The sequence below is a fragment of the Saccopteryx bilineata genome, chromosome 10 (assembly GCF_036850765.1).
Source record: "Saccopteryx bilineata isolate mSacBil1 chromosome 10, mSacBil1_pri_phased_curated, whole genome shotgun sequence".
Taxonomy (NCBI): Eukaryota; Metazoa; Chordata; class Mammalia; order Chiroptera; family Emballonuridae; genus Saccopteryx; species Saccopteryx bilineata.
The window spans coordinates 76,866,060-76,883,698 of NC_089499.1; the positions used below are offsets into that span (position 1 = coordinate 76,866,060).

General features: G+C 41.1%; 1 protein-coding gene across 20 annotated transcripts in view; it reads left to right on the top strand.

Annotated features, from left to right (window-relative positions):
• CADPS (calcium dependent secretion activator) overlaps positions 1-17,639 on the top strand; it is a 589,311-nt gene that overhangs the window by 477,832 nt on the left and 93,840 nt on the right. For 11 of the 20 annotated variants that reach the window (XM_066244444.1, XM_066244445.1, XM_066244440.1 and 8 more), the window contains 4 exons: positions 8,493-8,599; positions 13,673-13,693; positions 14,907-15,063; positions 16,219-16,360. In XM_066244444.1, the coding sequence (XP_066100541.1) occupies positions 8,493-8,599; positions 13,673-13,693; positions 14,907-15,063; positions 16,219-16,360 (427 nt within the window). The remainder of the gene's footprint in view (positions 1-8,492; positions 8,600-13,672; positions 13,694-14,906; positions 15,064-16,218; positions 16,361-17,639) is intronic. The other 9 variants (XM_066244441.1, XM_066244442.1, XM_066244452.1 and 6 more) reach the window with 1 other exon arrangement.

Below are 17,639 nucleotides of genomic sequence, written 5' to 3' on the forward strand. Positions count from 1 at the left end.
AATTTTTGCCCAACATAGCTAAGAAATACCTGGAGGACTAGACTTAGGGATAAAGAATTTTAAAGTGTTTTGATCTCTCCAATTGGTGACAGACTTCTTTAATGTGACTAGGTATAAAGCCAGTAGCCACGGCCACCATCACAGCCACCTGGCCCGTGCAGGTTCACATTGAATTCAGACAGATGGTAATGAAACAACAGAGCCAAGAACTGGTGGGCCATTAGCTTTAATCCTAGCTTGCACCCAGCAAGCAAGAAATACACACAGTGGGAAAACACTTCCCTTTCCATTCAGGGCTCCCAAAGCCACTTACTCATCCAAGTTTCCTAGATCAAAGGTTTGTACCTCACTGAACCTCTGTTCCCCATCTCTTTCTCTCTGCACAAATTCTGCACAAACTGGCTTCTCCTTCAAGCACTCCACCATCATGGCTGCTTCTCCTTGCAATGCTAATTTTTGGAACCAAGCAAGTGAGCTTCTGGTTTGCCTCATTTTATAGTATAGAAATCAAAACCTTTAAGCCAATATACAAATAAGGACGTCTCTGATACAAAGTCACTTATCTGAGCCATAATGGGATTCCTCATGAGAGTGCACCACCCCACATCATGCAACAGTCAAGGGTGTGGGGAAAAGCTTAGTTTTGAAAAGATATTAATATTAAAAGGGCGGGAAAGGCTTAGTCTTAAACCTAAGCTTTAGGTTATAACGACCCTGCCTGATTACAGCCTGTCCCCCACACCCAATGCAAACTATAAGCAAGCAAACATATACATCATATTTGCAAACCTATTTGACCCACACTGGGATTCAAGGTAGGGAGATTGGGAACAAGATGGCTATAGATAGCACTGGCTTTTATCCTAGCTAGTAACCCTACAAGAAAATGAGCTTTCCTCTTCAAGCAACTGTATAAAATTCCAGAGAAGTGTCTCGTTGGCATGCTTGGATCACATGTTAATCTCTGAGCCAATCAGAATTCCCATGATGATGTAGGTTCTATGTTCAGGCTGACATGGCTCACAAGACTACCCCAATAGAATTCATTTCTTGACATTCTCATCAAAACCTCATAGAGTGCGGGAAAGGCAATTTTCCTAAGGAAGGTTACTGTACATACAAGAATAACAGATATCCACTACTGAGCCTATCCAGAATTGAGTTCACTTTTCTTAAGTGAAACAGCTCATTCTTAAGGACAAAGATACCAAATTAGAAAAGAAAAATATTATAATAGCACCATTTCTTCCTTGTAGCTACAATTTTAATTTAAATAACAATTATTTTTAATTATCTTAAATCATTTTGAATCACATTAAGACACCTGAAGTTGTTCTCTGGTTTGGCAGTCTAGGTTACAATGTTTATTACTCAGCAATTTATCTTGGTACACCAGGGTCTTTGAGTAAGAGTTAAAAGTTCCAGTATCATTTACATGCAGATTGCAACACTTAGTATTTGTTTTGCCATGAAAGCAATGTACTAGGTGGATCCATTGAGGATTTCCTTTCACCAGTATTGGAGGACCTGCCCTGGGCCAGGCACTGTTCTAGCTCTGGAAACACAGTGTGTCCGTAAAGTCATGGTGCACTTTTGACCAGTCACAGAAAAGACGATAGAAATGGGAAATCTGCACCAAATAAAAGGAAAACCCTCCCAGTTTCTGTAGGATGATGTGGCAGCATGTGCGCATGTGCAGATGATGATGAAACACTGTGTATACAGCAGAGCAGCCCACGGCCATGCCAGTTGAGATGTGGATGGTACAGAGGAAAGTTCAGTGTGTTCTGTGGCTCGTTAAATTCGAATCTGTGACCAAAGTGCAATGTGAATATTGGCGCGTTTATAACGAAGCGCCACCACATAGGAATAACATTACTCGGTGGGATAAGCAGTTAAAGGAAACTGGCAGTTTGGTGGAGAAACCCCGTTCTGGTAGGCCATCAGTCAGTGATGAGTCTGTAGAGGCTATATGGGATAGCTACCTAAGGAGCCCTAAAAAAATCTGTGCATGAGCCCACATTGAACTGCACTGAATAGGTATGAAACTGGGAGAGTTTTCTTTTTATTTGGTGCAGATTTCACATTTCTATCATCTTTTGTTGCTTTCCTGTGACCGATCAAAAGTGCACCATGACTTTACGGACACACTGTACAGAACTCACTGAGCATAGAGGAAGACAGACATATAATTTGCTGTTGTTAAAGGCCATACATGCTCAAGTAGAGGAGTCAAACAGAGGATGTGAGCCTCTGTTAGGAAGGCACTGTCTTGCTATGAAAGGGATCTCTTAAAGGCTTTTGAGCAGGAATATGACAGGCTCAGATGCATGCTATAGAGATGAGACAAAAATAACTGCAATGAAAAGAGCAGAGAAAATGATCTATGATTCATCTAACCATCTTCATTACCATATACTTCATAGTGTCCTAAAGATGGAATCTTCTGAAGGGGAGTGATGAGGATGCCCAGGATCAAGTATATGCAATTTACAGCCCCTCTGAAGAAATGGTGTTGAGTTGTAACCCTGTGTTAAATGTGTGGCCCATGAATCCATCATTTTAGAGAGACAGGTACTCTGAAAAGCATGATGTGACTATCTGCTTAACATTCTATTCCTTCTCCAGCTTTTATCTACCCCTATCCCCAAATCATAGGCTAGTTACTTTTAGTAACAGCATAATATCTACCCCTATCCCCAAATCATAGGCTAGTTACTTTTAGTAACAGCATAATACAAACACTGGCATCTTTAGCAACACACCAATAGATTGGAACTAGGTAGAAGTCGGCTTCCCATCAACCATATTCATCTCCCATATATTTCAGGGACTGGCAAATGGCTCAGTGGAACTAGGGATGGTCAGTTTATTGAAGGACTAATTGGAGTGTCTCTGGCTCCTGGATGCTTCTCTTCCTTGGCTTAGCTGAGCCTGCAGAGGAATTCTCTCTTTGTTTTTTCTGCAGTCACATTTAACTCTGGAAGCCAAGCAGATTTAATTGTGTAAACATGAGCAATGGTAATTGGGTAAATGAAGTTGGAAACCAAGGTATGATGTTTTTGTTTAGCTCTGTGAGGGGAAAAAAAAATAGGGAGCTTGTTTTTCTATAGTGGCAAACTCACTGTCAGAATTCTGGACAGTTAGTTGGCAGCAGGGACTCCCTCTACAAATTTTCATCAAGACCCATGGAGCTGAAAGTGTATCTGCTGCCTCATGGGTGGGGGACATTTCATTGTTTTATGAACCACCAGAACAAGCATTTCTCTACACAGCTTCAGTTATCGAGGTGAGAATGAGTAAAGAGATTTCATGAGAATTGCACACTCAGGTAAAACACATTTATTAAAAAGCCAGGAGGAGCCCTGGCCGGTTGGCTCAGTGGTAGAGCGTCGGCCTGGCGTGCAGGAGTCCCAGGTTCGATTCCACATAAGGGCACACAGGAGAAGCACCCATCTGCTTCTCCACTCCTCCCCCTCTCCTTCCTCTCTGTCTCTCTCTTCCCCTCCCACAGCCGAGGCTCCACTGGAGCAAAGATGGCCCGGGCACTGGGGATGGCTCCATGGCCTCTGCCTCAGGCGCTAGAATGGCTCTAGTCAAGGCAGAGCAAGGCCCCAAATGGGCAGAGCGTCGCCCCCTGGTGGGCATGCCGGGTGGATCCCGGTCGGGTGCATGAGGGAGTCTGTCTGACTGCCTCCCCATTTCCAGCTTTGGAAAAATGCAAAAAAAAAAAAAAAAAAAAAAAAAAAAAAAAAAAAAAAGCCAGGAGGATGGATTACTAAAGATATATTGCCAGAGAGAGGAAAGACCAAACTGTAAGAAAAATAAAATACAAGAACTTTCTATTTTATAAAAAAAAAGGCTCAGTTTTTGCCTTCCTTTAAATATCTGTTTTTTAAAACTGATTTTTCCAAATTCTATTTACATACATTCTTTCACAAACAAAAGCTTCAAATAAAAAGAGATGGGTCAATCATTTTTTTAGCCCTGCATTCAAAACACTGAGGTGGTCCCACAAGAAAAAGATTTCAGCAACTTTTACTTTTAATAGATAGTTTTGCCAGAATATATTTATTCCTATTATTGATATTTTTATTAATGTCACTAGAATTTTATTTCCTATAAGCCTGCAGTAAAATTCATTTTCCCAGTTGAAAATCCAAGCAAAACAAGTTGCAAACTTGGCAGTGGAGTGTGTCTCCCTTTACTGTACAGATTGCTTTATAAACGGGAACTGTTAGAAAGGAGCAGGTCCAAGGTTAATGGGGCATTCATCGAAAAGCTGACAGTGCTCCATGCTGATACTGAAGGAGCGGCTATTATTACAGGATGTTTGCTGTGCTGATATTGTAAACCACATGACAGATGGGTCAAGTGCTGATTACGGTATTCTAACATTTGGAATAGCAAGTAACATATTTGATAAGCTGGCAAGTTTTTATATATGATTCAACCCACAATATAAAAGCCATGAGAATTTCAAATTGAAAATAATTAAATGAGCTGGAAACAATCAGATACCACACATTTTCCCCCAAAATGACAGATTTTGACATGTTGCATCTCCACAAAGGGAGCAAGAATATTCCCTAACTCACTTGAACTAATAACGGCCCTTCATCTGCTCTTGCAAGGCAATTAATTCCTGCCTTTTCACAATGTTGGAGAGAACAATAAACGTTTGTAGGCACTTTGGGCTTTGCAGAGATCTGATCCAGGCATTGTTTTATTTGCTCTTATCAGCAACCCGTCAAGGCATAGCAAAAAGATATTAATATTCTTGAATTATAGATGAAAAAACTGAAGCGCAGAGAGGTTTAAGTAGAAGGTGAAAGGGTAAGCAGAAAGTGAAGCAGCATATTGAGGGTAAGAGCCTAGTCTCCCAGCTGTGACTGTATCTTGTCCTATTCCTGGTCATCTGGAAGGAAGAAGCAGCTATCAACATACAGGTGTCCTTTGTTGTACAAAAGTGTATCTTCTTTTGTTAATGATGCCTCCACCATCATTCATTTGTGTCCATCTGGATAAAGACATCCGGTATTTGTCTTCAACCTCTGACTGTCTCTGTAGGGTGGTCCTGGTGGCACTGGCCAGACTCCCACCCAGTAATGGTGTGGTACTGCCAAGAAAGCAGCAGCCCTCTCCATTTGTGTTTTATCAGTTTTGCTTGTTTGGTGGTTCTTTTCAGAGGTTGTCATCTTACTTGTTACCCTTTGTGAAAGTCACTTGTCTCTTTGCTTTTTTACGGCCTCTTCACCCATCGGGCAGCCCCCCGGCAACCCCCTGGGCCTCCTTCACCCATCCAGTGCAGATCAGTATGCTCTGTCGGAGGCTCAAAGGCAAGCCTAGGCCAAAATCAAGGACTGTAACTCCCACCATTCCTTTACTCGGCAGCTTTCTAGTGTAGTTTGCTTTTCTGTTCATTTTTCTTTTTGAAATTTGTTTTGGTTTGGAATCCTAAGCTGAGGCTCAGGCTCTCAAGTTTGACACTGTAGGTTTTGCAAAAGAGAGCATTTATTTCCAAATGTCCACATTTTTCTTTTGTCTAGCTATGTCTGACATATGCAACATTTTCAAATCCCAATGTCAGCACAAAATAACATTGTTGTTGCATAACATTATGCATGATTTTTTTATATGTTATGAGCTTCAATTCTGTTGTATGAAATGTTTACTAAGTATATATTTTTAGTTTTCCTGCATCAGTGCTCCAGCTAGTACAAGATTGGGTGATAGAAATATTGCAATACATTTCAAGACAGCAGAAGGAACAAAAAAATTATTTAGAATCTCAAATTTCTCCTTGACCTCTGTAGGGGGAGGGAGGAGGTACTAGAGAATTTTGCACAATGTTTTCTTTAAAGACAACATCTTAGACAAGTTGTTTTTAGTACTATTTTTTGCCATTTAGCTACTAAGTTAGCTATGCAAATAAATAGTATTATGTCTCAACAAAGTGGCTTGATCTCCAGACAATGGAATTACAGTAATTAAGTAAGTGAAAGTCTAGCTACATGGGTAAAGTGGAAGATCAAGCATTCTAGATTAACGAATCCTGAACCTGCTTACTTAACGGTTGCATGGTAAAGTAAAATTGCGAAAGGTTATCCTAACATACTGTTTGTATATATACATCAGCGTACACATGCCTGTATATGTGTGCACACACTTACTGAATGGCTGTGTGCACATGTACGCTCTATATGTATCTACCGATATATACTGTAGTCAATCTCAAAGACTGCACATTCAAACAAATCTTCAGGTGGTCTTCGCTTAAGCATCTTGGATTTCTCCAAACATGATTATCATTCACAGTTTTAAAATAAAGGTGTGTAGCAATATTGGTGGGAATTATTTTATTTCTACATGACATGTCATACACAGCTAGGATTCCCCTCGTTTGGTGAGTATTCCACCCTAAAGGACAATGCTTACTATTTTTAAAGCAAGAGATTTCAAAGATGTCCTCAAGTGGGATTTCCTGCAGATTTGTATTAATGTGCAGGCTTGTCTGGTCACTAGAAAATGTATATAAGTGTGTGATGTGTGTATGTGGGTGTATGTGTCAAATGGGTAATAAGCATAGAATGAGGATTTTGCAAATTGATGTGTAAATGTGACTACCAACTAATAAAATATAGTAACTTATGCATATTTACTATCAAAATGCAAGTACCTCACTCTACACATATTACTCAAACATATATACACAGTATGTTTGTAGAAATGCTTGAAAGTCTACTAATGAAATTATGATAGTCCATATATGAAATTAGAAACAGGCCAGGTGCTCCAAAAGCACACAAATCACTTATCTATTTTATCTATTGCTCTGGACCAGACGATATGCTGTCAGCCCCCAGACTCCACGCATGCCTGTATTCTGAGTGTCGTGTCCACTGCCTGATCTGCACAGTTATGTTCCCTGCAGTTTCCACCTTCGTGTCCTGACCATATCCAGCCACATTTCCACCGGAGCATGGCAGAGACCACGGAGCTTTCCACCGGCCTGAATTCAGAAGGCCCATTTTCACATCAGCCACCAGTCCCTGCTAGACTGAATTCCCACGATAATCTTACCCAATTCCATCCATCACTTTTAGCTCCCAGAGAGGCTAGGACACTCACTTTGTCTAGCGTTTCACTGAACTTGTTTTTCATTACTAAATCCTAAGTCACTGGTAATCTGATATATTCATTGCCTAGCTAGCAAATTCACAAAAAGAAAATTATGGGGCACATTTTTGTAAAGGGACAACCTCCTATGAGTTTATTTAAACACCCCCACTTAAAAATAAATAAAAACACCTTTCTGTGAAGTAGTCTTCTCTAGGAAGAAAAATCATAAAGCCAAAATGTATCTGCTTCAGTTGCATAGATGAAATGAGTTTGGGCAGTCCTTTTTTCCACATACACACCTACCTGTAGAATCATGCTAAGTGATCGTTATTGCTGTTATACCCCAGGGGCTCCAACTGACCTGAGGCTTCAGGGTTTGAAGGGGTCTAAGCATGAAATACAAGGTCCCTTGTGAGTTCAGACTAGACTCCAGATACTTTCATTGGTCAAAAACAAACAAACAAAAATATTTCATATTTTAAAATATTACTCTTTTCTACCAGGAAAATATGTTTTTAAGTTTGGGTAACTTAACAACATTGCCCAACATCCATGGATTTGGCTTTTATAAAGGATGCAACCTTAACCAGGGTTCAGTTTGTTCTTGAGTCAGATAAAAACACAACTTTTCAACACACACAAACTAAAAACAGAGGAAAAATCTGACCATGCTCTTGCCACCAAATTGATAAGATTTCAGTTGTACCAACGTACAAATTACCACTGTTTCATCCAATAACCTGCCCTACACCCTTTTCATAATTGGATCTGGCCTTCTTCCTAATAGCCCAGGAATGTCCATTAAGTTTCAATCTCCTCCCTGGACAACTTAAAACAGGCAGATCTTTGACTCTGTTGTTTGTTTCAATGAACAGTCCAATCAATACCTGTTAAACTTGCAGGCCTATTGATGAAAACAATTTTGAAGTATCAAATGATTAAAAATGAATCCAGGAAACTAATATAGCAGCAATTAAGGTGGAGCTTCTCCTTCATCTTCCCACTACAAGTAGCACAGACACAGTCTAGAGGGTCACAGAGATAGTCTATCTATGCTGTCTTTAAAGAACGTGTGTATAAAGTGTCACTCAATTTGAAATGGGCTGTCATGGACAATGTAGCTTTCTGTGCCAATTTGAAGCTGGAGCACTGCTTTTTCTTAATATGTATTTGATGATAATGATGATGGTTCTAATAATAACAAAGTGGCTTTCTGGTTTGCTCACTACTAATGTTGTGGCTCTTAACATTTGCATGACACTTTTTGTAAAAATTGGTAACTATTCAAAATTTCTTATCCACTTGTTCTCACGGCCATAAAACAAGCCTGCCGCTTTCTCTGAATTTTAACACAAATTCTTGTACTACAGAAAATGTAGGACGGTTAATCACTCCTGCCAAAAAGCTCGAAGATACAATACGTCTTGCTGAACTAGTCATTGAAGTTCTTCAACAGAACGAGGAGCACCACGCAGAGGTGAGCCGGCGTGGTGGGAAGTGCATTGTGGTTTTCCTTAGCTAAGGTTGCAGAACTGATTTTACTGGTGACACTGTGAATGAGACACCTTAACACCCATTTTCTTTCAACTGGCCTTGCAAAGAGAGTGAAGTGGAAGTTTGGCAAGGAGAAGCCTTTGGAAGGTTGTCTATTGCGTATTGTACATTTCAGCTTAAGTTTTCAAATGTTTTTAGCAACAAGAAAAAGAGGTGAGTGTCTTTTTAAAATATTACTCAAGCAGCCTTTGGTTATTGTCCAGAGCACACAAAATACTTTTTGGTCTCTTGTGGTTGTTTTTGTTGCCACTACTATTGTTTTTATTTCTTTTATTTGGTGTGTGAACCACACGTGCTGTTTCTGGATTTATCTCTGCTTGCACTAGACTTTTCATCTGTGAACCTTAGCTGACCTGGGTGGCTAAATGCAGTGGCAGAACTGAATTATTCTGTGTTGTTCAGCTTGTCAATTCTCCAACATACATTTCAATAAATACACTTACTTTTTTTTCAAACCACTGTCAAAATGACTGTTTTGATAATAATTATAAACCAAGGGATTTCAAAACTGACTATATCCCAAACCTGTAAGGACCAAAACAACCCAAACCTTATAAGGAAAGATTCTACGATCCCATTATGGTCATATTGTTATATCACTGCTTGCTTCAAAATTGAGAGTTAAGATCATATCTCTTAAAATAACCTTTCTGGAAATTGTACTAATTCTCACTCTTCCTCTCCATTCAACTCTACAGCAAAAAGGGAAGAAAAGGAAGTCCATAAAAGTAATTTCTCAAGCACCTAAAATGCTCATTCTCATGATTAAACAAAAATTGACAGTTCAGTTAACTAATATCTAATACACATACACCCAGTCATCCCAAATAATGCCTGATTGCATATTTAAATTTCCTCCCTGTTTTTCTACTGTTCCACTCAATCATGGCTGATCGTGGCAGGGGAAAGAGGTATGTGACTAAACCAAACGAGCCAGCCCCTGCTGTCATACTCTGTGCATGCCCTTCGAGTATCATGTCTTCCACTCGGACTTCCCCCAAGTGTTCCTGCTTCCTAATACTGACCCAAGGAATGTAACAGCAACTTCCAGTGGGCTGCTTGTGAAATGGGTCCCTCCACAGCAGGGTAAATGTGGGGTGATTCTTTCGTGCATGCATGAAGCAATTGATACACTTAACCACAACTGCAGTTACATCCCGACACATGCTCCCACCTGCCTTGGTTCTGTCCTGAGCCTGTCCTGGTTTCCTCTGTTTGTCTATACTCACAGCAGGTGTGCACTTCACGTAGTAACCAGTAGCTAGCCAGAGTGATACTAATCTTCGTCTACAGCTGTCTGTATGTGAATCCTATATACAGTATTTATATATAGAGAGAGTGCCACAGAATCATTATTGTTCTGGAACCCTCTAAGATTGGGGTGAAGCCCCCTTTAGGTGGGTGGAACTGACTTCTACTGCCCCCAGCAGTGCACAGCTGTGGGTGGGCAGAGGGGCCAAACCAGCACCCTCTAAACAGAAACCTAGGAGTGACCTCCAGACCCTCCAGACACAGAAAATTAAGTTGACCTAGACTTGTTCTTGCTCTGTGCTATCTGACATTCTTTTCACATTGGGGCATTTGGGGTTCAAGTGCTGGTAAGTGTGTTCTCTTTGGGTGTCACAAAAGCGCCTCCAGAGGCATGGTGGGTTCTGGTCTGCCCCACCTCCCTGCCCCGCTCGGATGTTGAGGCTCTTCCCACGATGATGAATCAAATGACACATTTTTAAAGACATGGATACAAAAAAGATGGACTTCCTCAGTCACAGTTGTGCTATTAACTAAATGATGAAAGGAAAGTGACAGAAATATCTGTTTATAATCAAGTTTTTTCTGAGGTTTCTATAGGCTAAGGAAGGGGGACTGTTTCCCCAGAGTTGAAACAGTACCAAAGGACAGCTGATATTCCAAAGAAGAGGTTTTTCTTTTTGTTTTTTACTTTTCCCAGTAACACTTTTTAACTAACTATGATTATCATCTCAAACTGCCTTAGTAACCATAATCATAAAAATATTTTAATCTTACACATTCTAAAGCCATACAGGGTAAATAAATAGGGTAGAAAGCAAGTCAGTTCTGTTTTCAGTTACTACCTTTAGAAGTTAAGAATGATAACTTTAGCATGCTTTGGAATTTGGAGACCCAATTTGCTTTTAGATAGATCTTCAGGATTATTTCCTGAATTAGTAATTTCAGCCAGTCACAAAATTTCCTTACCCAACCAATCAATACCTAGCTATCTGCTCAGCACTGAGGCAATGACCTCTGTGCTTTTGTGAAGAACAAGGAGGCACGAGGCAGCCTTGGCCTTCAAGCAGAGAGGCCAGGAGCTCGAGCTCTGTGCCAGAGAAGCTTGAGTTCGAATCCTAGCTTGGCCTCTTCCTTACTTTTTGATCTCAGCCTAATTGCTTAACCTCTCTCATCCTGTAAATTGGAGATGGTTGTCTTTAGGATGGGAGGCTGCATTCAGTATAGCATCTGGGACCAAGCTTGGCACGGAATAAGCCCACAGTAAAACTTGACTGTTGTATGATTAGGAACAAATTGATAAGGAAGCAAAATGTATAAATATGTGATCATAAAAAAGACAAAACTATGTGGAAAGTACCAAATGAATGCTATAGACAGAATATGTTAAAAGGTGAGTGGATTTGTTTCAGGGTACAGATGGGACACCTGCCCTCAAATTCACTTACAGATTGCAATCACCTGGGAAGCTCTTAAAAATGGCTGATGCCCAGGGCTAATCCCAGCTCAATTATTTGGACTCTCATGGGGAGAGACTGAGTACTGGTACTTTTTAAAACTGCCCAGCTCCGAGTCAGGAGCCACTGGGTATAACCACAGGTAGAATGTGTTCTAGCACACTAGAGACAACGTCCAAGTAAGAAAAGGTTTCCACTGCCCAGTAGTACTCACTGCTGTATTCTCTGAGTGTTCAATAAACTCTAGAAAATTACTAAATCCTAAGCATGGATCTTGGCTGTGTAGCCATGATGCTTGGTGGCACCACAAATAAAAATGACAAGTAGACTTGCTCCCCACCAAAAAATAATAATCCTTAAAACACTTTTTAATTCCAATATAAAGTAATTAAATGTCTCAAGAGAAAAAATTCTCATCAGCTAAGAATACATCACATATACACACATTCAGTGTGTGATAGTGGTTGACCCATTTCTCTTTTAATTGTAGTTTAATTCTGCTCTCAAAGCCTCAGTTATTCAGACACACACACACACACACACACACACACTGTACCTTTCATGTATTGTTGCTTCAACTTTCCAATCTCTCTCTATGTATATTTATGTATATGTATATATGTATGTGGTACACAGAGGGTACATATATACATGTAATTTCTGTATAAAAACTAATGTGTTCAGTATGGTTGACTGTACCCCTAAAGCATACATCTTTGCCTTTAAATAATAAAAAGCACTGGGTAAGTAGTTAGAAGCCAAAATATGATTTCTTATTTCCTTTGGAAAATATTTCAGTAACCACAAACGTTGAATTAGCTAATGTACAAAAATGGCATCCACCTGTCTGAACAAACATAAAATCAATAAATACTTTTTTTAAATTTAATTTTACTTTATTTTATTTCATTTTAGACTTGCTCTGCCCAATTCAGTCACAGACTGTTTGTTCCTTTGATTAAATTATGACCCAGCTTTTTGGTTATTACTGCCCTTGCCAGAATCTTTTCTCAGTGAGTCAGGTGTGACTATGAGGTTCTGAAAGAACCACTTTGGATGCACGGAAACAGGTCTGGTCTTTACTTCTGCAACCCCGGTATTTGAATTCTCGCTGCTCACTGGAATCCTAAGTTCCTCTGCCAGAATTCAAGTGATCATTCATGTCACAATAGCCATTGCTCTTTGCGGGGCTAGCTTTCTATATGAATATGAACACCACAACTGTAGACACCTGCTTGGTAATGTAGCAGGTCCCAGTGAGGGACCAAGTGCTCTGTAGACAGTACAAGAGGGTGCTGCTCATGGTCTCTGGTTTGCAACTTTTAAATAAAGATGGGAAGAACTAGGTCTGAGGTGGGGCTAAGAAATTTTTAGTTTCAGGCGTTTAGGGCTGGTGCTTTGCTTCGTTCTGTCATCCTAGAGCAAACTCAAGTCTGGGAAGGCAACGCAGTCTCCCCAGAACTCGTTTTCTTAGACTGACCCTGAAGATGTAGTGTTGATCAAGTATTAAAGAATAAGTACCAGCCAATTTTTGTTCTGCCTTTGTGAATTTTGCCAATATCTCATTCAGGACTGATGAGAGACAGCCCTCCATGTAAGGTTGAGGGTGGGCGTGGGGCTCCAGCAAGTTCTAGCGAGCAGAAAGTCTCTCCCTAAAAGGAACGCAGTGGGAAGCGCAGGGGGCGGGCTGGGGGTTCTGCTTCCGCGGGACTCAGCCAGTCGTCAGCGGAGCGGACAGCAACCGCAGGGCTCTCGTCCCCAGGGGTGCAACTACAATAAAACTTCATTGATTCAGACCCAAACAGTTGAAATTCATGACAATTCAACTGCAGACGTAGCTCTTCATTTTTCTTAAACAAAATATGGTACATGATCTCAATTTTCTCTGGAAATTCTAAATGCTCTTTTTACAAATTTCCTCCCAGGACCTGTGAAATTAAACCTTCCATGTCTTTGACTTCAATTTATATGTCAATTTATCTACAATTATTGGAAGTTTTGGGAAAAAAAACACTTTTACATTTATGTTGCATTCACATGATAACCAGTGAGTACCTTCTTCTTTGATGCCCAAGTACAGATTGCTTTTGAAAGCAACAAATATCTATTTTTAGGAAGCCTAATACTTTAGGCTTTTATGCTGACAGACTGACATCTCTCCAATCTTATTACTCTGAATCAGTGAGGTTTTACTGTAAATTAAAATGGAAACAGCAGGTGTCTATTTCCAGCCAAGCTGACCTTGAAGAATAGTCCATGACTTGATTTTTTTTATTTAATTTGCAAACCAGCCACATGTTGATAAAGGAGAAGTAAGTAAAATGAAATCTCATGAAAGAAGAGAGGTGGACCGCTACTCTGCCTCCTAGTGGCTGTTAGAATATCCCCAAATGACAATAGATCACAGAAGAGCTTGGCCATTGAACAAACACTTTCATTTATGGAATTATTTCCATAATCATCATTCATGTTTTCAAACACCTTCCATCTTTATTTGGTGAATGCTCCAGAAAGTGTTTTCAATGTAAATACTTTATGGCATTAAGTGGGAAGGTGGGGGCCAAGACGGGGCTGGTGATTTGTTCTTGTTTTATTGCTGTCTTTGAAATCAGAAAAAAAAAAAAAAAAAAAAAAAAGGCCTGTTGACACTGCCACTCATTCTGCATGCTTTCTGTCAGAAATGATTAGTCAACATGCATGCATGCCTTTGGATTACATTCACATCTGGCCCAGTCCGATGTGAATGTTGCCCCGACACCCTGCACAGTGATTTCCAAGGACCCACGTGCATGAAAATGAGTTACTTCACTGATATTTTTTGGTTTTCAATGTACATATGTGTCCAACCCCAGAAAAGCAAGTCCTCATCTTAGTGTTTTCCAGCGTAAGCCTGGTCTTTGCTGCAGACAGGATGCAGAACCAGGGGCTCCCTGCTGAAGAGATTTTACCTCCAAAGTTTTGTGACAATGACAACAATGGTTTCCTTTGCCTTGGTATGAAATAGGAGTAACATTCCCAAGATGTAGGGAAACATGAGTCACTGAGCTTGTATGAGACCATAGACAATTAAGCCCCAGATGTTCAGATGTAAGTGAACAATCCTTGCAAATTTTCAAGTTAGACCAGCAGAAAACCCATAAACACAGTGAAGAAACTCCCAAATTCTGATAACTTAGAGCAAGAACTACCCAACAACAGTGATGAAGAGCATGACTCAAAACATACGGAGTTATTGTAAATTGAACAGAAATTCCACGTCTGTCAGTCACATCTACAGCCGAATCCTCTGACCAGTGGGTCAGAATGGAGACTTTCTCAGGCAGGCCTGGAATCCTGAAGTGTGGCCTTGGGCCACGTGGAGGCCCAATAGTATCAAAAATGCTGTTCTCTTTACAATAAAAACACCAAACCCTGCTGGATGCACACTTAATCTTGAACAGTGCGGGATTGCTTGACTACCCATCTTATGTCAGAGAAAGAACTTCATTGCCTGTTTGTCTGTTGTTTTTCTGCCAAATTTCAAAGGCTTTTGCGTGGTGGTCAGACTTGATGGTGGAGCATGCCGAGACATTCTTGTCACTCTTTGCGGTGGACATGGATGCAGCATTAGAGGTGCAGCCCCCGGACACGTGGGACAGCTTTCCACTGTTTCAGCTGCTGAATGATTTTCTGCGCACTGACTGTATGTATCGTCTTTGACTGTTTGGCTTTCCTAAGTAGCGTGCAGATAAACATGTTGTCAAAGCATTTTTATCCCAGGCAGACTGCAGGTAGACATAGTTCTTTGTAGTTTTATTGTTAATTCAGAGAGAAAGAAACTTACAGCTGATGGACGTTCTCCTTCTCCCAACAAGTGTCCTGTGATAGAGAAGCTTCCTCTTAACTTGGTAGAAGAGCCCAGAGCAGTGTCGGGAGTGGTATTCATGTGTTTTATTTGCTCTTGAACAAGCTAATTAACCTTGCCCTGACCAGTTGGCTCAGTGGTAGAGCGTTGGCCTGGCGTGCAGAAGTCCCGGGTTCGATTTCCGCACAGGAGAGGCGCCCATCTGCTTCTCCACCCCTCCCCCTCTCCTTCCTCTCTGTCTCTCTCTTCCCCTCCCGCAGCCGAGGCTCCATTGGAGCAAAGATGGCCCGGGTGCTGGGGATGGCTCCTTGGCCTCTGCCCCAGGCGCTAGAGTGGCTCTGGTCGCAACAGAATGACGCCCCGGAGGGGCAGAGCATCGCCCACTGGTGGGCGTGCTGGGGTGATCCCGGTCGGGCGCATGCGGGAGTCTGTCTGACTGTCTCTCCCCATTTCCAGCTTCAGAGAAATACAAAAAAAAAAAAAAAAAAAACCAAACAAAAAAAAAACAAGCTAATTAACCTCTTTACATTTTGCAATTTTTATCAAAAGATGCTTTTCAGATAAAAAAAATTCTAGCTAAGTAACATCCTAAACATCTCTGAGTATCGTACACAATATGTAGCCATATTGTGTATGTATTGTGTACATGCATTTATAGGGAGGTTGGTGAAGGGGGGAGCATTCTCTTTCCGGTAACAGAGTGAGTAGAAGAGGAGCAGCTGCAAGAACAACTGGAAAACAGAGTTGCTTGTTGTTTTGTTTGCTTTTAAAGAAAAATGATTGTTTTTCCCTTTTAGGGGATGCAATTGGGTAAAATGTTTTTGAAATTATTTTTTTCCACACAGATTTAAGTATGAACTTTAATGCTGTTCATGTACTTTTTTTTCCTTCTCTTTTTTGGGGCCGTATATTTAATGTCAAAGACCATCCTGTGCATGTTGTATGCTGACAGAGCGACCGCGGTTCTTACCAAGCTCTGCTTGTCTGTTATAGATAACTTGTGCAACGGAAAATTTCACAAGCACCTCCAAGACCTCTTCGCCCCACTGGTGGTTAGATATGTGGATTTGATGGAGTCCTCAATTGCACAGTCCATTCACAGGGGCTTTGAGCGGGAGTCATGGGAACCAGTCAAGTAAGGAAACCTCTTTTGATACCATCGGAGTTTGGGGGCAAATAGCTGGAGAGTCATACAGAAATGGGTGAATGGTGTCCTATGGTTTTCAGTGTCAGCCCAACAGAGTAAACACTGTGTATGCTTGCAACTCTGATGAGCATAGGCTCTCCCTGCCAGCAGGGGAGTAGAAAAGAGGTTGATCATTGTTTGATGAAATGAAATCTTTGTTTTACTGCACAAGATAAATAAGGAATAAGTGATAGAAACCTGGCTGGGATATTTAGACTGTGTATCTTACTCCAATGATATTTCATCCTAGGAATTAACGTTTCCTAAAGTGTCTTACATGGCGGTCTAGGCAAGGGAGCAGCAAACTTTTTCTATAAAAGGTCATATAATAAACATTTCGGCTTTTTTGACCTACATGATCCCTGTCACAACATGTGCACTCTGCTGTTGGAGGGCACAGCAGCTCCAGATAAGAGGTAAAGGGGTAAATGTGTCTGTGGTCCTGTGGAGCTTTATTTGCAAGAATAGAGACTGGCCCAGGGGCCAGTTTGCCATCCTCTGGTCTGAGCCTCTGACCCCTACCTCAAGAACAGGGCTCCGTGGTCAGTTACAGTTAGGACACCCTGCACACCCATTCGTGCACGCCACACCCTTATCCCCCAGAGAGCCGTAAAGCACAGCAGTGTGTTTTGATACTCTGATACCTAGTAAGTAGTACAGAATCTATTTAACTCTGCTTAATCTAGGGTTTCCTACAGGCATTTGACGGCAGTACTCATTTTTTTTAAATGGAACGTCAACCTAAAGGACAAAGTACAAAAAATCCTGTGGGTCGTGAATTTGGCAATTTCCATCACTGCTTGGGCAATCTATTTGAAATGTCTAGCCAATTCCCTGCCACCTGCATTCCCAGCAAGGAGGAGGGCTGGGAGCGCGGAGCCACTGGGGCAGTCCCAGACTCCACGTCTGGAGATGCAGAGGGCTCCTAGATGGGGAGGACTCTATGGTGTGAGTTGAAAAGCTTCAGTAAAGCCTGCTATTAGCTTTTCCCTGTTAGATTCTCTCTCTCTCTCTCTCTCTCTCTCTCTCTCTCTCTCTCTCTCTCTCTCTCCCTCTTCCTCCTCTCTCCTGTAAGAAAATCATTATTTTGTTCTTTCTAGTCCCTTACATCTTTGGAATGTAGCAGCCTGTATGGAGCAAAATGGGGGTATGTACAAGCAGACTTTCAGGCACTCTTGAACAAATATTCAAGAGATTTTCTCCAGTTTGGAAGCCTTGACTTATATCT